Source organism: Coturnix japonica, chromosome 3 (assembly GCF_001577835.2).
Source record: "Coturnix japonica isolate 7356 chromosome 3, Coturnix japonica 2.1, whole genome shotgun sequence".
NCBI lineage: Eukaryota > Metazoa > Chordata > Aves > Galliformes > Phasianidae > Coturnix > Coturnix japonica.
In genome coordinates this window covers 52,843,321-52,863,758 of record NC_029518.1, presented here as the reverse complement: position 1 = coordinate 52,863,758, position 20,438 = coordinate 52,843,321, and the positions used below count along the sequence as shown (strand labels likewise).

The following is a 20,438-nucleotide window of genomic DNA, read 5'->3' as shown; positions in this document are numbered from 1 at the left end:
CACTGATACGAGCATACTGTTGACAACCCATGCTGTTGTATTAGTAGCAACAATTTAAAGAATAAGCTATGTAGTAGTATAATTAATAAAATTATTACTTTACACTACTTTATTCTTCCATCCTCCAGAAGAGAGTTCTCCCATCCGAACTATAATTTGAGAATGTATCCTAACTCATGCTGCCTGGTAAATTATTTCCAGGAGAATTTAGGAGAATGTCAGCATCTGCTTTAATGATTTTAAAGTATGGCAGTTCAGCTTCACTGCTCAGACCCACACTCTGGCAATGTTTACTTTTCCTTTATAAATGTTGCTGAAGAGTGTGGAGCTACTTAAAGCTCATCATTATGTCTTCTAGCATCTCCACCACTGAGAATTCTCATTGCTATGTGAATATATCAGACTAACAGAATACTTACATCCTGTTTGAGTTAAGCTACGTACTGTAGCCAAATAATTATGCCTGAAAATTATGCTACTTAAGAACTATAATCTTATTTTTATTTTTGGTTACTCTCAACACACTGTTTTTCTCATTAAGAAAAAATACTCTCTAGAAGACCAGTTTTTTTCTTTTGCCTGCTGATATTTAGAGAGTACTTCTGGTATTATTTCCCTAAATACAAGCCTCTGTGCTCATATTTTGAAATTCTCCAGAATTAAGCAGAACTGCAGTTGTGATTAGAAAAACTCCAAATCGATTTAATTGTTTGGGAAGATGACTGTCACCAGCGAAAACACTTTTAACCAGTTCAAACAATTCAGATTTGCTTGCTTACTGTGCAGCTTATCAAGTAAACTCCTTAAATGTAGAAACTTTGTCAAATAATTAGTTCTGTTCTGGTGTGTTCAGTTTAGAAGTCGGTCTTTTTGGCTCTTCGTGAAGGGAAGAGACAAGTTTCCAAAAGGGGAATGCAGAGCTTTAACTCAGTCATGGTTGCATGTTTGTATACTATCTTCTCCTCCACTGAGAGTAGAGAGACAATATTATTGGTCAGTTCTCTAAAAGTAAATTAGGCACCTAACATCAGTTGGGGTTAGGTTACCTGGAACTTCCACTTTGATTTTGAAAGATTCTGCTTTGTCTAATATTCCAAAATGCTGACAAAAAATAAATAAAATGATCAAAACTTTATTCCATTAATGAGAAGTACCTTAGTTTCTCATTTCTTTGTTATCACCAATGTGGTGCAAATGTTCCAAACTAATTTTAAGTGATCTGCGTTAGGTTTCAATAACTAAAGCATTGAAGACTGCTTCCAACCTTCAAGTTAACCCAGGTGTCTCTATATACAATAAGCCATTATTTTTTTTGTACAATTTTGAATCAGCATGCCTTGTATAACTGGAAGGGATTTTTAAGATAACCTAGTTCCAATCCCCCTGCTACAGGCAGGAACACCTCCCACTAGACCAGGCTGCTCAAAGCCCTATCCAGCCTGGCCTTGAATGCTTCCAGGGAGGGGTCATCCACAACCTATCTTTGCAACCTGTTCCAGATTCCCAGTAAAACTTAGTTACTTTATTTAAGAATTAATGTAAATTAAATATGCTGAAACCTGCATAAATACTTGTGCTATCTGAGACAGTGTAAGAATAAAAGCAGTTCATGTCACAAACTCTACAATGTCCTGAGGACTTGCACTTGTTGAGCAGAGACTTCTCTTTTCCTAGACAGTTGCAAATGCTATTGCACTGTGGAGACATCTATAGTACTTACTGAAGTAAGCAGCCAAATTAACATTCAGTTGTATGCCCACTTAATATGGAAATTTAGCTTCCTGCATTGGCTCCAGTGTGATTTGAGATCACTGGAAGATCATTTATTAGTGGCTGGAATGCTGAAGAAATAATTATTGGATCTGAATTTTAAATCGTGAACTAAATTTAGGATTTTAAAAACCATAGGCTGCAACTTTACCATTTTGTTGATCAGAGTATTTAAAAATGGAATACTTACACAGAGCAAATGTCAGACCCTGATACTTCTTTCTGAGCATCACTGTTTCTGCAAATTGCTGTGCAAGTGATGTTAAATTTTACCATAGAAATGAAGTGGTTTTGGGGGGAAAAAAAAATAAGACTTTCATTATAACATTGAGAATGCATGGGGAATTTTATGCATAGGACTGTGAATTGTCCCCAAAAAATCTTATGGAGGGAGAGAATTTCTTACAAATGTATTTGTTAATGGTATACAAAAGCTTTAAGTTTTATGTGCAAAGTTTTTTACAAGAATGTGACAGCAACAAAGATAAAATGCATGTGTTTGTTCATACAAGCTATTCTGCATGTCACACAGGTGCTGTATATTTAAGTTTGTTTCCTAAGTAGAGCATACTTAAATTTTATAGGCTTAATAATTTTAATAATCTGAATGTCCTTCAGATGTTTGTGGTTTTTATTTTGTTTTGTTGGTGCTTGTTTTTTGTTTGTTTTTTTTTTGTAGATTTAATGCATAGCATACTACTCCCCACTGTTTCCCTTTCCATTCTTTCTTCTACCTGACATAAATCATTTAAATGTTTTGAACTTTATCTATGCTCAGACTAACTCATGAAATAGATTGACTACAAAAAACACTTAGCAGACTTGGCACAGCACGATACAGTTATTGGAAAGACCTAGTTTTCCACATTTTAAGTAGCTCATAGAATTATAGAATGGGCAAGGTTGGAGAAGACCTCTTAGATCTCCCAGTCCAGCTCTACCACATCTATGTATTTCTGGAATAATCAGTAACTTCAACAGCCTGGAAAGGCTGTTCCTGTGCCTGACCACTCTTTTGGAGTTTTTCCTAACATTCACACTAAAACTCTGCTAGTGCAACTTGAGTCTATTCCCTCTAGACCTATCGCTAGTTATCTGAGAGAAGAGTCCTACTGTACCACAACCTCCTTTCAGGTAGTTGTAGCGAGACATAAGGTCTCCCCTGAGCCTCCTCTGCTCCAGACTAAACAATCTCTGCTCCCTCAGCTGCTCCTCAAAGGCTTGTGCTCCAGGCTCCTCACGAGTTTTGTTGCCTCTTGCTAACTGGCCTAGTCTCCTCAGAGACCATTAGCATAATCTCCAGCTCTTCAGAAAGGAAATTATCTTGTTAGCACTTCGTGGTACAAAAAGAAGACTGATCTCCTGTTTTTAGAAATGTTCAGAAATGAAGTTCATGGAACTACATCAGATTATCTCTGTAAGCTATAGTTAGTCAAAGGAATGGTCTGTCTAGCCTGGGAAGTGGTCTCCAGCAGTAACCAATATTTATAGAATAATATTAGCAAACAGGCAGTCATCAGTGCAGTCCAGTATATAGCAATTTACAGAAATTTCCTAAGCTAGAGAGTTCTGTGATAATTTTGGATAGGATAATGAAATGTTAAATGGATTAGAAAATACACAACATTTGGTTGTTTATATGTATGTTTTCTTCATAACTGATTTTCTTTCATTCTTAAGCTGTAATTGGTACTTAATGTTAGAGGTCATGAAAGACTAACAGATGGTCCGGAAAAACCAGGTGGGATGAGACAGGTGAAGAAAATGGATTCATATATCAGTAAAGGGAATGATGACTAAGGAGGACTGAAAAGCACGTTGAAACTAATCTCTCTGTTCTAACTTTTCAAGAACAGTGAATCTAAGAAGTTTTGTTGTCAGCAGTAGGGAAGGGAATTTGTCCTTTGACCAAGTAAAATGTTGATGATCTGGAACACATTGCTAATTCAAATCAAGGACTTCCAGCCTGTAGATAGACGTTCAGACAAATTAACTCCCTGTCTATATAATTAAGTTCCTACATTAGTTTTATTTAAATATAGATTAACATTTAAGAAAAAGTTTATGGTGTGTTCTTAATGTGACTAGAAACTTGTATAACTTTGTGTAGGTCACAGTCCTCATCTAACATATTTTAAACTGCACTAAGTTAAGTTAAGCTCAGCATTTTAAATCATTTTTCTACCAGTGCTTTAGTGAAGTGAGAGCTCTTTTATCCGCATTTTATCTTCCAGCTATGAAGTTAATTGTTACTTCAGTCTACTCCATTTGCATTAAATCTAAGGCAACATGAAATCTTGCTAAATATTAAGGAGTTTGAGATTGAGGCAGAAAATTTATGTTGTTAGTTAAGATTTGTTTTATTAGGATTTAGCAGCTGGTCTTACATTAGAAGTGAGCAGAAAACATACACTGCCAACAAAAATAAGGAAGAAAAATCGCATTCAACTAAATGAAATTTATGTTGGAATGTAAATCACATTAATCACTTTCAGAAGACCTTGTATTTATATATTATATATGAGCTATATACAAGGATATTGACTCATCGTGAAGTTTATGGCTAATGGTTACATCAGAAATTCAAAAGATATTGAAAGGAAGTCAAGGTTGATATCCTGGCTAAAGTGGCAAGTGAAGATTGTTTTTCCAACCTATCTGTTGAAAGTCAGGATAAAAACTTGAAGAAATATTACTGAAATAAAGGACATAGTAGTGGATAATAATAATTCCTAAATTCTATTAAGTTCAAGATTCATGCACTGCTATTTAGCTTTAACAATCCCAGAGCATGTAATGAAGTTCTAGTCTGATACTTTACTATTTTAGGTTGTAAAATTGAAGTTATTCTTTGAGCTGGTGTTTGTAACACTGAAAATGAGAACGATTTCATCATTCTTCTGGTCTTCAGCACACATAAGATACTTTCATTCTTCAGTCACCAAGGATTTAAGTGAGAAAACATTAATCAATTGTTAGAAACTGAACTTATGTTGAGAGAAATAGAGAACTTGAAGTGATTGCTCTGCTTTTTGTAATACTTCATTATTTAAATATTACAGCTAGTATATGTTAAACATATTTGTCCTAACAGTACAGTAAGCAATACTCTCATCTTTACAAAATTAATATATAAGAATTTGTTACTGGCATCAAGGGGGACGTATTCTTAGAGATTTTGAGGCACCTAATTGTAAAATCTGTGTATCTTCTCCATAGCATCACAAACATGAATATACTTCGTGTATTCATAAGGAAAAAAAAAAACACACATAAACCCCCTTGTGCACACATTTATTTTTCCCTTCTTTCAGATCAGATTGTAATTGTGTCAGATGTTTTTGTAATATTCTACATCTGTTTCATGTGGTTTTTTGTTTTTTGGTTTGGTTTGTTTTTTTTTTTGGTTGGTTTTTTTTTTATTTTTTTATTTTTTACTAAAACACTGTTGCAGTTCCAACATTATGAAGGATCTTTATTATTAGGATGTATCCATCAATTTTCAATTGTAGATAGCCCAAAACAGAGTAAGACTTAAACAAAATATAAAGAACTGGACCTATTTAATGGAAAATATGCATGAATAAAATTTATGTGAACTGAAGCAAAAGTTTTAAATAGCTAACAGGCAGCTGCTGTATGGAGGAAAGAAACTTTTTGTCGAGTACATGATGGATAGGACAAAAAAGAGTGAGCTAAAATAATAGCAACAAGGGAAAGGTGTCAAATTAGGGAAACTTTTAACCAGAAAAATTAATAGTTCAAATACCTGGAGGAAGTTACTGCAGCTACATCACAGATGTGTTTTAGAATATCTTCAATGGCACATGTTTGTCTAAGTATTAATACATTTCATAGGAAGCTACTGAGCTTTCGGTTTTACACCTTGTATTTTCCTGATACTATCAGATTTGACAGTTCCTTATCTTGACCCAAGAACTTTTTCATCTTATTTTATCTCTGTTGTACTAAAAAGGGATAGTAAGAAGGCAGCTGGATGGACAGCTGGCAGGCAGGTAATGTCTTCCAAAGTCAGCAAAGTCTGCCAAACTCAGAGAAGGCCTTCAGTTCTAATATTGGTAGCTATTTTATCACCAGCCTTTGAAGACTGACCATCATATCTATCCATCATTGTTAACACTTAAGTTGATCACTTTTAGTTATGCTCTTCTACCTGAACCTCGTTAAATATCCAATGGTGTGTTTTTGCTTTTGGTGGTGGTCTGCAGTTCTTTTCCTGATCCTACCTAAATTTGTTTTTCAGCCATCTGTTACAACACCAGTATCTCCTTCCTTATGTTGGTTGTTCTTTCAGGATCTATTTATATAGTTTCTTTCATTTAAATCTGCCAGTGGTTTTTACTGTGTCCTAATTTTATTTTGATTCAAGATTTTGAGTCAGGACACTGTCTGAAAAATGACAGATCTATCCTTCTTTCACATTCACAATGAATGACATAATAAATATATATTTTCATGAAGGCAGTGGCCTAGAAGGAAGATGCCTGTCATCAAAAGTGTGAAGTATCCATACGTACAATAACAGTAGCCAGGTAAAATACATCTAGTGCCATTTTACTATAAGTCAAAGAATTTCTTTCTCCATAAAACTGAAAGAGTAGGAAATGTGTTAGCTGAATAGAAAATAGAAAAAGTGAATTGAAGAGGTCTGTTATAGCTAGTAAGGTCTAGTATATCTTGTGGAAAGATACAAAAGTTACAGTGTTGAATTAAGATGATTAATGTGAATATCTGGAAGATAAATTTTCAGTAGAAAAAAAGTCACACCACTTTATTTTTATTGCTGTATGTGAATTCTTACTCGGTATTCATCCTGTACATACATCATGATAGTGTCAGATTTTTTTGCAACACTAGACTTTATGCGTTTATTCTAATCTAAGATGTGAGGATTGTGTTACTTTTTAGATGCTTATGATATTTTCAGAAGATTAGAGTGTATATATAGGACAATATTATCACACAGTTTTCAGGCTTAATTTGTTGTGCAGTATATTCTGTAGCCAAATGAAACGAAATATCTGACTTCTGTAAAGTGTATTTGTGAGTAGAATAAGAGGCTTTCTTGTAAATATGTGGCAGTTGCTTAAATCAACATTACACCTTTTGCAAGAATATTTACAAAATACCACATGATGAAGTGCAGGAAGACAACAGGCCATTTAATCTCAGCAGAACTTTTACCTACCTGCATAAAATAAAATTCTTGTTTTTGTAATCACATTCACACTCTCTATTTTAATATATCTCATGGTTTATGACTTCCATGGAGCCTATGTAAGACTGATATTGATACTTTCTACAACTTGACCAGAGACTTTTCTACTAGAAGACAAAGTACATAATTTGTTAGAAAAGATAATCCTTCTAGTCTGGAAAATGAAGATAATGAAGCTATAGGAACAGCTGGCAATAAGCAGCAACCTGACTTGTCTTGCTGTAAAACATAGTTCTTCTGATCAGGTTAATTTAAGGAAGAGATATGTATTATCTTTTTCTTTCTTCAAAGAAAAATAAACTAAATTAATGTTAAAAATAGCACATTCAGGTTCCAGGTCCAGGAGAGTCTGTCAGCAAGCAGGACATCTGTAGCGAGGGATCTGATGGCAGACACCTTCTTCAGCACACAAGCATCATGTTGGAAGGAATCTGATGGCAGAAACCTTTCTTGTTCTTCAGCATGCAGGTGTCAGGTTGTGAGGAATCTGATTTCAGAAAACCCTAGCTTCGCGGTTGTTGATTCTTCTTTTATCTTCCTTTTTTTCTGCCTATGTAACATTCCTGGGTGCTTGGGTAAGAGTCATGTGCAGCACCCCCTGAGATGGCCATCTTCCTCGAGATAAGCCCACACAAAAGACCACTTCACGGCCATTCATCTGCAGCTTATCTCTCTCTCATTGCCCTTGTCCACCTGTGTTCCTCAGACAAAGGGTTTCTCACCCTCCCTCCAGCCTTCTAAGAATAAACATCTTTTCTTTATGAAAGATGTTATGTAAGAAATACAAATAATCTAAACCTTATGGAGGGTGGGGGGAGTTGGGGAACAAATATTTTCAGAGAGAACCTTGTGATGATCTGGGGAAACAAACTTTTTTTATTATTATTATTTTTAAAAAGCAGCACAGTTTTGTAGTTTTAAAAGATTAATGTTTATCACCTTTGTGAGCATATATGCTATGCTAGTGTATATGAATACATTGCCTCAAGAAAGAGTAATATGCTGATTACCATGTTTGGTGATAGCAAGTGCATAGTTATTTTCTTGATGAAATAAATAACAAATGACAGATTTTAACAACATTGGATTTTTTGAATTCTGTTTTAAAGCATGTTTAGTAATTAAGTGCCGTCTGTACTGCTCACAAAAATATTTGTTCCTGGAGTAAAATAGTATTAAAATTCATAGCTTTTGTGTAATATTTACATATATCTAGTTACTATTAACTAGCATGAATCATGCATTTCCGCTAACATCAAATGTTAGTTTTTCCTCTGAAAGAAAACAGAGATATTTTTCAAAATTATGTTAGCTTGTCATAAATAAGCTTAGTGGAAGAAAGGCAAGCCAGTAAAGTGGCAATGAATTTAATCAAGGGAAAGCATTGGCTCCATAGTCAAAGTAGTTCAATACATTCTGACTGAGAATAGAGCATTTTCAGGAAAAATCACAGGAGTTCTGATTCACTGCTTTGTTTTCCACGCCTTGAAAAATCAAATCAAAATACAGGGATGTTTTGTTGTTTTTTTTTTCTTTTATGGTTAGTGTCAGTGAGTTATAGAGCATAAAGACATGTTTATACAGTTCTGTATCATTGTTTAATGCTCAACTGTTTGTTTTTACTGCTTTTATTTTGATGTGTGATCCTTAGAGGTCTCTGTGATATTCAGTGAAATACTAAATAAGAATGTATTATTGTTGTGTTATCAAAAGATGAGCCACCTCTGAGAGAGGAGAGAATTGGCTTTGCGTATCCCTGCATTTTGTTAGAAATAAAAGAATTCAAAATATTGATATATTTACATACCACTTCATTCAAAGTCTCCCACTTTCAAAGTTAAAAACACTGACAGATATTAAAAATAGTATACCCTTTCTGCTGGAATAATTTTTGCAAAACTGATACTGCACTTGCACAACTCCTTTGTATTTGAAATATTATGATATGTTTCAATTTCTTACTGTGTCCCAAAGTGCTAGTTATGTCGTACGTTGCTTTGAATTATTTGTGCAGCCATCATCGTGGTACAGTTTTTCTCTTAGTAATGTGGCAAAACAGTTAAGTAGAAAGAGGTAGGAAAATCCCTCTTGGTTAGCAAATTGGCTAAAAATTAAGGTGTTTTTCATTATCTGTTGAAATAACATTCCTAAGCTATATTCTTTGATGTTTTACAAACACAGAAACAAAAGACACCAAGAATACTTAGAGCCTTTGTATAACCATGTCATGGTTTTGTAATTTTGTAATTTTGCTATCAGTATTCCACATCATAACATCATGTAAAGTATGGATACTTCTATTGAATGTGCAGTCCACAGAAGAAGACTACATATCCCAGAGAACAACAGGGTTAATGATAAGTCACGGGACCAGGACGCTGTATAATCTCGTTCCCAGGCTGGAGTGCCCTCCTTCTTCTCTCGAACTTCTCGGAGAGTGGGAAGCGTTCCAGCCGTGTCGCCTAGAGTTCACAGTAGGCCTCTCGGTTTTTGGGGACTCTCTGTTTCGTTCGATTTGTTAGCCTCAATTATATTATATTGTGTTATCTTGTATTTCGGTATCATATTTAGTAAAATAAGTTTTTCCTCCTTAGATTGTCGCTGTTTTATCCCACTCCCTTTTTCCCCCTCCTTTCCGGGCCCCGGGGTGGGGGCCCACGGGATGGCTTCCCCTGTCACGGGCATAGGTAAATCTAAGTAACCCGTGACAGAGAGAGTATTTAAATATTTCTTGCTGCTGGTTGCATTGCTTGAGCTTTTTTTGATAGCAAGTCAACATTTTTGGAAGTATTCATGGATTTTGATTTTTTAAGATCATAATGTGTTTGTGTGTATTCAACCATACTGGATGCAAATATTGATTACTCGTTAAAGCAATAGCATGACTAAGGAAAGTTTTTTTTTACTAAGGTTAGCTTTTAATTTGGTCTTGGACACTTGCTCTTGTGTTATACTCCTGCATTTTTTTGTTTTTAGTGATCCTTGTGTTCTGGGATTTTGTTGCCATAGAAATATGAGCTTTCTTTAGTTTTGCAAAAGTATGCAAATTCTTGTACTTAGTTAAATATTCATGGCAGAGTACAGCCAGAGATGGGAGGGCAAGGGTTGGTACCTACATCTTAATGGAATTGACATTGATATAAATGTTCTTATTAGAATTTAATTTTAGTATTACAAGAAGGAATTTATTGATTTGTCTACTGTAATTATGGTATGTCCCTTTGGAAGACTATGAAACTGAAAGATGAACATTTAATTAGTAAAATTAAGAATTTCTTTTAGTTGTGAGACTGACAACTAAAAGTCCAGCAGTAAACAGTTTTAATTTAGAAACATTTGATGTGGATATATTATTTAGAATCATATCTCTATCACTGATTGTCTGAAACATCTACACAGTGAAAGAATAAGCAGGATTTTTTTCTAGACCTATAACTAAATCATTCTGTCCCTGCTAAATTAATGTTTATTAATATTAGAATAAGCAAGCAACTGGTGAGTTTAAATTAGCAGGTCTTTGAGGAGCAGCTGAAGGAACTGGGATTGTTCAGTCTGGAGAAGAGGAGGCTCAGGGAAGACCTTATTGCTCTCTATAACTACCTGAGGGAGGTTGTAGTGAGTTGGGGATCACCCTCTTCTCTCGTGTAAGTGGTGGTAGGACTAGAGGGAATGGCTTCAAGCTGGGCCAGGGAAGATGCTACTTCTCTGAAAGAGTGGTCAAGCAGTGGGATGGGCTGCTAAAGGAGGTGATGGAGTCACCAAACGTGGAGGTGTTCAAGGAACTTTTGGATGTTGTATTGAGGGACATGGTCTAGTGAGAACTATTGGTGATGGGCAGATGGTTGGACTGAATGATTCTCATCCACCAGGACCCCAGGTCCATCTCAGCAGAGCTGCTCTCAAGGAAATCTTCCCCCAGTTTGTGTAAATACCTGGTGTTGCCTGAACCCAAGTGCAGCACCCTGCACTTGACCTTATTGAACCTCATTAGGTTAACACGGGCCCACTTCTCCAGCCTGTCCAGGTCCCTCTGGATGGCTTTCCTTCCTTCTAATGTATCGATGGCACCACTCAGCTTGGTGTCATTTGCAAACTTGCTGAGGGTGCACTTGATGCCATTGTCTGTGTCAGTGATGAAGATGTTGAAGAGCACCAGTCCCAGGACTGACCCCTGAGGGACACCACTCATGACTGGCCTCCACCCTGACACAGAACCATTAATCACAACCCTTTCGCTGCGTCCAGCCAGCCAATTTCTAATCCAACATGCAGTCTTCTTTAGGAACTGAGATTCTATTGATTTTTTTTTTAATTTTTTTTTTTTTTTTACTTTTCCCCCTTTCAGGAAAATGGTATCACTAAATGTCTTTATATTCTGCACAAAACACAATGAATTGTTGAATATTATGTGTATGTCTATTTTTCTTTGCTTCCAAATAATGTAGTGTAGTTCATCTAAGGAGGAAGAGACCCTGAGTTAATGCATGGTAATACTAATATAGCACAGAGATGGACAAGATAAACGCAGAGGTCTCTTGCGTCCTTAATCTGTTAGTTCTGTGATTCTATGAGAGAACAAAAAAAAAAAAAAAAAAAAAAAAAAAAAAAAGTGGCTGTATATTGTTTATACAGTTCCAGAAAAGAATGAGTTAGAAATCCTCTTATAATGTTTTTTGTCTTTTTATTTTTTTATTTTTTTTTTATTTAAGCTAAGCAACAACTGTACTATCAACCAAAAGGAACAATTATTTTACTCCTTGCTTTAATATAAATATTACTATAATGCTTCAGAGGGGCCTGTATATCCTATCTAAATTGAAGTTTGTCTGAGTGTGTGTATTTAGAGATTTCTAATAGGTTTTTGAGTAGAACTAAACATATAGTCTTTACTGAAAGCTATTACTAACTAAATGAATAAAACTTTGATGTTTTCTAGATGGTTATTTCACTGGAATTCCTTTTAGTCTCTGCCTTCCTTCATTCTATGACCAACACGAAGAGCAGATAAGCAGTACACAATTAAATGCCATAAATTTACAGCAGGCTCTTGTGCCTAAAGAAGATAATAATCCAGATGGGAGCTGGATGGAACATTGCATGAAACATAAGTGAATTAAAATAGAAAGCAGAATTTTGGCCATTTCCTGCAGTTTGTGGGCTGGTTAAAAAAAAAAAAACAAAAAACAGTATGCATTTAGAGCTATCTGCTAAGATGGTAAACTGTGACTTCAACACTTTATCAAATTATATAATGGTGATACAGATACCTGTCAATTTTGGCTGGGGGAGTGGGGGGTGGGGTGCGAGAAAAGTTAGGAGATATCTTTCTTTTGTTCTAAAGGTTCTAAAGATTTCCAACATATAGTCAGACCTGGTATTCTGGTAGCAAATATCTCTATATTTGCTGAAATCTGTGTCATAAAATAAATGTGTATCTAGAGAGTTAGTGAAGGTGAAAGAGTCCAAATAAACTTTGACATTTTACTGCAGCTCTATATCTTGTAAATCCAAGGCGGCTAGTAGGGAATGTTAAACTCAATGTTATATGATTTTCTTAATTCCAACCACTGCATCTAGGGGTAGATACTGCCACCAAGAATATGGTACAGACACAGAAAGACTAAACATCCGTGTAATTTCATAGAATGATGACAGAAAGCAAAAGAAATTTTCACTGATATATCAGGAATTTTTATATTCTATTTTGAGAATGCTCTCTAGGGTAAAAGAATGTTCCTTCTCCTAACCATGATTTACTATCAACAACTTGCTGTGAGACTCCTTCGTGGTTTTGTATTCAGTGGTACATGTATTAGCATTCTCCAATTGAAGTCTTCTGCCTGTTCATGTTTGTAAACTTTTTTTCTTTTACTGTCTTTGTTATGTTTTTTCCAGTAGCATTTGTTCACTTGGCATAGTTCTAATGCCTATCTATCAGATAGTGTAACAGCATTTACAGTTTGTGTTTTCAAAAAAAAAGCATGTCTCTGCTCTATAGCTGTATTGCAGGTGTATAGTTCTAATAAAAAAAAAAGCATGTCTCTGCTCTATAGCTGTATTGCAGGTGTATAGTTCTAATAAAAATATTAGCTTTCTTTGCAATGCTTATCTCTCAAGTAGGAACTTTCTTAACTATATTTCTGATAGAAACAATAACAGTGAGGATGGAAAATATTGTCCAACTTCTTAATTTTTGTTATGTCTTTTATTTCACTCATTTCTAAAGACTGGCTTTGTGCAAGTCTAAATCTAGCTTAATGTATTTTTGCTATAAAAGGCATGATGTTCCCTTGGATCAGGTCAGAGATCAAAGCCCTTTTAAGCTGTATCCATTGATACACAAATGAAACTACTTTAGATATAAGCAGGTTTCACTTTTTTGGCTTTAACAACACACTTATCACGTAACTCTTATGTGAAATGTATTTTATTTCTTCACGTTATTTTTTAACTATAAATAAATAGTGAATTGGTTTGAAAGTTTTCCATTGGTGTTTCACAGTGTGTAAAAACATTTTATGTTTTGAATGTAATATTAATAGCCTACTATTGTATCAGTGACATTCTGAATTTCTTCCAGTGCCAATGGCAAGTTCTGCGATCTGTTCAAAGATGGAATTTTCAGTTTTCTGCTTCTAGTTTAAAAACTGCATTTAATTCCAGGGGAATAAGCATTTGGAGTCAAGTGAAGTTGTGTACCTGTGTCTCTTCCCATCAGGAACTTGTGACCTTGCAGTTTGTTTAGGAATAGACTTCCTTAAGCAGTATGTTTTCTAGTGACTAGCATAATGTATTAAGAGGCCAAAAAAAACCAAAACCAGGTAGGTGTTGCAGGCTATTAGTAACAACTTTCTTGAGTTATTCAAATATAAGGGGGTTGAAGAGATTGTGTTCTTCTAAATATCTGATATCATTCTTTTATTATGGAAGTGTTTACCTCTTCCATTTTGAAGGGAAACACTTTTTTTTCCTTCGGTTTTATCATCTGTTGAATCTGAATGCAGTTGCCATAAATGTCAATTGCCTATTTTACATAGGGTCTATGTACTTTTCTGTGCATACATATAATTTTTTCATAGTTAACTAAGATAAACTGTCTAGCTTTTCTGTTATTTGTAATTAATGAGTTAGTTGGAGCTGCACTACTCTGTACTTGAATCTGGCCAGCATGAGTTACTTTCATCAGCACAGTTAGAAGAGGCTGTATATCATGTCTTACGTTCTTCCATCTGCTATATCTTCTCTCAATCTTTGGAAACAAGAGTCTTTTGATCACCAGATTTATAATTGTTGTAACACTGAGAACATGTATTGTCACTCTTTGTGCCTACATGCTTCAGCATACCTGCTAATCTTTTGCTGTATACTCTTAGAAATATGTATATTTACATATCTCCTTAATACTATTATTAAATATTTTTATATTTATCAAAGTGATGCTTAGATTTGATATCTAATTGTTTATATGCAGTCTAAAACTAATTTACATTTTCCAGTTTTTCATGACAAAGTTAGTGTCAGTACCCTGCGTTTGAGTGTTAAAAGAGCATAGGAAAACTATGGAATGACTTGAAATGATCTGGTTAATGACCTCTTGCTCTGAAAGATCAAGTGAACTGATGTGAAGGGCTAGAACTTACTTTTAAAGTAAATGAATTTGACTCCAAGAGGAAAAATTCTTACTGTTATTTTACAGTTCATCTTAAGAACAACTTAACTAGATTTACCTCTTCTTTGGCAGTTTGCCCCACCAACAAAACTGAGGTTATTGAGTCTTTTAAAGGTGGCTTACGTTGCTGATGTAGGGGACCAGCCTAAATGAAAACCATGTAACTGAAACATACTGAAAACCTAATCAAGTGGAAATTTGCTGTTTCTGATTAATTCATGAGTCAGTGTGTATAAGTAATATGCATTTTTCATTAGATACAGAAGTCTCTGAACACAACTTTGAGATCCCTGAGAATGAAGAAAACGGTCCATATAGCTGTAATCTGTGGGCGTCTGGTGTCTGCCTATGTGGTGTTTTTTTTGCACCAGAAGTCTATTTAATGAAAATGCTGCCGCTTAAATGAATTTCCCCCAAAACATTTAAAGTCTTTTAATCAGTTCATTCATTAATTACACTTTTTTCATCTGTACAGTGATGTATATTGACAATAATTCAAAGATGGTACAAGAGAGGTGGTGATAAGTACCCAAAAGGTTATTTAATGGAAAGACTCACCCAATAGAGGCCTTCAGTCTGCTGAAAAACACTGAGGCAATCTCTGCCAAGGAGCAATCTTAAAGAGATGTTGTTGCAGTGGTGGTCAGCCCTTAAATGAGGTCTAGAGGAGGTGTAGTCAGGCTCCGCTCCTTCTGACCTGAAGGAGCTGACCTGAAACCTGCCTCAGCTGATTAATCAGAGGTTCAGGCTGTGATTACCAATTTCCCAATTTCCCATACGTTCATCTTTTTTTTTCCTTTCTAGGTAACAGCAGCTGGAGGGCTTCTGAAATTTACAGTCTCCTATGATTTCACAAAGCAAGAAGAAGCATCTCAATTGATGGTCCAGCCTGATGTCATCATAGAGGTAATGACTGCATTTTCAGCCACCAAAGGAAAAAATATAAGAAAGAAGGAAAGAAAGAATATTGCCTTCTTCAGATTTTCAATGCAAAACCTGTTGATTGAGAACCACTGCAAAACGGCAGGGTTTATATAACTTAATGTCATTTATTGTATCAGATAATATCACACTTTAAAGAATTACAATCTTCTGTATTTAAATGGCCTCCTACCAATATTGCAGTAGTTTATAAAACTGTATTTCATTTGACTGGCTGAGATAATACTTCTATGTTCTTTCAACAGACTTGTTCTGTGCAGCTCATAATTGTATGAGTTTATTTGCATTGACATTCTGCGTAATCAGGCAAGCCCAATTTAGTTTATGAAAGATTAATATTATTCCTGATATTCATTATTCTCATAAAAATATGTATTATTAAATAAAACATATACCTTTGTTGATTGCAATAATATAGCTTTTTATAATTTATTTCGTATATATATATATATATATATATATATATATGAAATATATTTATATAACTCTTATATCTCTCTCTAGGGAGGAGGTGATTTGAGAATCAGCACTCCAAAAGGCCGAATTCACCTGCAGCCTTCTGAAGTGCATACTGAAGAAATTGTTCTGAAACCAGAATCTTTCTCTTTGCATGGCACTGATGTTCCAGTAAGCAGGAGGGATTTCATGACCATATTTGCAAACATAAAGAGGATCCTCATAAGAGCCACATACAGCTATGGGATGAATGCCATCTACAGGTGAATGGGGGAAATGTGTCAGTGTTTACATGCAGTTTCTCAAAATACTTTAAAACAAACTTTAATTTATTATCATTAAATCCATAACATTTATTTACATGTTCAGACAGATAGTACCTTTTTTCATTTTGGGTATCAGCCATGTAAGAAGGTGAAATCACAGGGACTGTTAAGACGTGAATGACAAACAGGTTCCTAAATGCGATTATTCTGTAAATACTATAATTCTCATGTGTACAGTAAATCACAGAGCACAGTGATGACATGTCCAAGTAAGAAATAATATATTGCTTATATAATGTTTTCCTCACTTAGTAATCACAGAAGGCTGCATTAACAGTGGAATAGAGAATAACATTCTAAACCACTAATCTGGCCAAGCAGCTAGAGGGGAGTTTTCAGCTTTTTTAATGAGTACCACATGCAGAACTGGTTAATGCCAAAGCCTTTCCTTTGATTTATGTCAAACTGCTGCCTAGACTGCCTAAATCAAGTATTTTATGTGAATTCTTTTGAGCCTTCTCAAAATAAATAAATAAATAAAAAATGAAATGTCCTTAGAAACTACATAGTGGCTCTGTCTTAGTGGCTACTGTGTGGTTGAACCTGTAAAGCTCATTTTGCATTTAAAATTTTGATAAGCGCATAAGCAGATTGTAAGCGTAACATTCCAGGTAGGCTAAAAGACCTGATGCTGTGTAATTGCACTCTTGTTATAAACGTTATTAATTAAGTGGCATAAATAATACTTTTTAAAAGACATGCAACAAATTGATTGTGTAGTAGCTTTCTACTTACAAATCATGAGACCCAAAATGCACTTTAATGCAAACATCACTTGATAGTTTGACATGACAAGGTAGTTTGAAAAGGAGGAAGTTGATAGTATTTTAGTGGGTATTTGTTGAAAAAATAGATACAGTTCTTGCCAATGTGAAATATTTTAAGTACTCAAATAATCATTAATATGCTTAGGTAACTAAATATATCCTAAATTGAAAGGCAGGTTTTGTTAATAGTACATAGTTTTCTCTTTTGAACTTTGTCATTATAATATTTTTTTCTTTTTTTCCACTGCTGGAAGAATTCACTATTCTTCAGGCTCTTCCTGTTTCTGTGGTTTATTAGTGTGTATTATATCTTATCTTATAAGGTTACATTTCACTGCAATCTTGAATTTGAGCCAAACTGATTCTTGATTTGCTCATTCAGTCATCAGCCTGAACTACTGTAATCCACTTTGAAGACCATACTTGTCCCAGAACCTTCCCTTTCCACCATGGTGTTCAAGGACAGTCAAACCACCAGGGCGTAGCTCATCCCTTACACAGTAGGAGTAGATAATGAAAAGTTATTAATGAGCAGTTTATAGATGAGACCAATGGGAGTACAAAGGGACAATTTCTGCATTCCACTGCCATTACGAAATTTTCTAAATTAAGATTGCATGAACAATTTTAAGATGAATGATGGGGGCTCTATGTTGTTTTGAATGAAAACCTCTGGGCAAGAGGTTTTACTGAGTATTCTGGGAAATGCAAACTTATCTGTTAGGGGTTTACATACATATGTATACTGACATTTGCACTATGATGAGAAAACCTAAAATGAATGTTTTGTCTAAGCAGTTAAAATGTCAGAAGAGTGTATGTTGCTGGACACATACTGGCTTCACCTTGCTTTTATTGTTGAATACAGCAGTGCATGTGGGATCACAGAATTTTAGGGGTTGGAAGGGACCTCTAAAGGTCATCGAGTCCAACCCCCCTGCCAAAGCAGATGGTCAGGTCAGCACAGCTGTGTAGAACTGGCATGTTCTGTAGTTTGTACATTGTAAGGAAGAAGTGGCAAACCTGTAACTGTCATGTCTGGAAGACCATGTGTTGCCTCCTGCATCCCCAAATAACTACTTTAACCATTTGGCCATGTGTGTGGTATTTGTAGTCTGTCACGTAGTTTGCTTCATAGATAGCCTTTCAAACCTTTTAGTAATGTATTATTGGTAACTTGCTAGAAACATGTCTTGAAAATGTTCTTCAGGAAGAGCTTCAGGACTTACCTATAATTTGTGCTTTGCAAGGTGGTGGCATCACATTCTGGGTATAGTGACATTACACTCTGGAATACTGGTCCATTAAAGACAATGATTTAAAAAGAGGTTCAGTGAAGGACTAAAATAATTTTGAGGAGTGCCTTGTTGGCTAGAGATGGTCTTGTGTTATTGCTACACCTAGTAGTCCTTCTGATGCCTTTTTACTTACCAGAAAAGAATTCAATGGCAAATGTTTTGCAGTGATTACTATCACTATCCATAGAAGCCTCTGAAAATATTTTGTTCTAAAGGAAACATTTTGTTAACTGCTGTCAGGATGCTCATTCCAGTTAAGTGGGGGAGAAGACCAGGTCTGAGCAGTGGACACAGGTGAACTTCATGAAGTTCAACAAATCCAAATGCAAAATCTTGCACCTGGGTTGAAGAAACCCCCATAAACAATACAAGCTGGGGTATGAAAAGGACTTGGGAATACTGGGGAATAGGAAGCTAAACATGAGTCAGCAATGTGCCCTTGCAGCCAAGAAAGCCAACTGTATCCTGGGCTACGTCAAAACAAGTGTGGCCAGCAGGCTGAGGGAGGTAATCCTGCCCCTCTACTTTGCTCTGGTGGGGCCTTACCTAGAGTTCTGTATCCAGATGTGGTGTCTTACAGAAGAGACATAGACCTGTTGGAGTACATCCAGAGAGTGGCCACAGAAATGATCCATGGAAAGGAGCACCTCTAATAAGAGTACAGGCTGGGAGAGCTGGGTCTGTTCATTCTGGAAAAGAGAAAGTTGTGAGGTGATCTGATAGCAGCCTTTCAGTATCTGTAGGGAAGGCACAGGAAAGAAGTGGACAGACTCTTTAGCAGGACCTGTTGTGGTAGACCAAGGGGAAATGGTTTCAAGCTTGAAGAGGAGAAATTTAGGTTGGACATGAAAGTCTTTTACAGTGGGGGTGTTGAGGCACTGGAAGATGTTGTCTAGAGGTGTGGCTGATGTCCTGTCCCCAGAGACTTTCAATGTGAGGCTCGATTAGCCCCTGGGCAACCTGAGCTAGCTGTTCAGGTCCCTGTTCGTTGCAGAGGAGTTGGACTAGATGACCTTTCCAATTCTAAGAATTCTATTAGTCTAAGATTCCAAGATCCAGTTTTAGATTCCAGTCATAATGACATGAATTGGATTCTTCACCTTCAATTTCACTGAAGGAATAATAAATTCACTCATTTCAGTGGGGTTTACTGTATGGAGTTAAATTTCTGAACAGTATATGCTCCTAGTCAAATGACGTAGTGGCATCTACTGAAATCAAGCCCAACTTATGGTCAGTTCCTACAGGCATTTTGCTGATCTCCTGCTCCAGCTCTGATTTCTTTATTTTCTATTTGACTTTAACTCATGCTAAAACATACCAGGCACAAAGCTGTTCTCAAAGTTGTTTTTATTGTCTGGATAAGGAGCTACAAGATATGGTTTAGTGACTTGTAGCAAAGGTAATGGGAGGATGGTTGGACTAGATGATCCTGTAGGTCATTTTCAACCTTGTGATTCTATGATTCTGTAACTCTAATACTATGAAAAACAGACATTTCCTCATTATTCTGTTCCCTTAGCTCAGCAAAGGGTGGACTCCAAGAGAAGATATTTGTGCTAAGGAAATAAATTAGAACTAAAATTTATTAGATACATATATAGTTTATAAGTAGATATGAACTAAATTATTATTATTATTTAAACAGGTATGGTGGTCAGATGAATATTCCTCTCAGAGAGTAAAGCAGAGAGACAGAGAGTCTAGCAGAGGGACAGAAATATTACAGGGCTATTTGATCCTTTATGGATGACAGTTTCTTCAGTAGAGCCATGCAAAATAATAATCTAAGTTTTCTTTACTTAGCAACTTGATAATTTAAATATTGAAATTTTTCAAAATGAGTAATGAAAAGTAGTTCTTTTGTCAGGATTTACAAGGGTGCAGTTATAATCTGTGATTGAGACCAGACCAAAGTGGAACGAACACACACACACACACACACACACACACACACTTAATTACTAACTG

At 35.6% G+C, this 20,438-nt stretch overlaps 1 protein-coding gene across 5 annotated transcripts in view; it reads left to right on the top strand.

The window, feature by feature from the left end:
• LAMA2 (laminin subunit alpha 2) overlaps nucleotides 1-20,438 on the top strand; it is a 283,315-nt gene that overhangs the window by 118,295 nt on the left and 144,582 nt on the right. For all 5 annotated transcript variants that reach the window (XM_032443478.1, XM_015858546.2, XM_015858545.2 and 2 more), the window contains exons 13-14: nucleotides 15,483-15,584; nucleotides 16,125-16,339. In XM_032443478.1, the coding sequence (XP_032299369.1) occupies nucleotides 15,483-15,584; nucleotides 16,125-16,339 (317 nt within the window). The remainder of the gene's footprint in view (nucleotides 1-15,482; nucleotides 15,585-16,124; nucleotides 16,340-20,438) is intronic.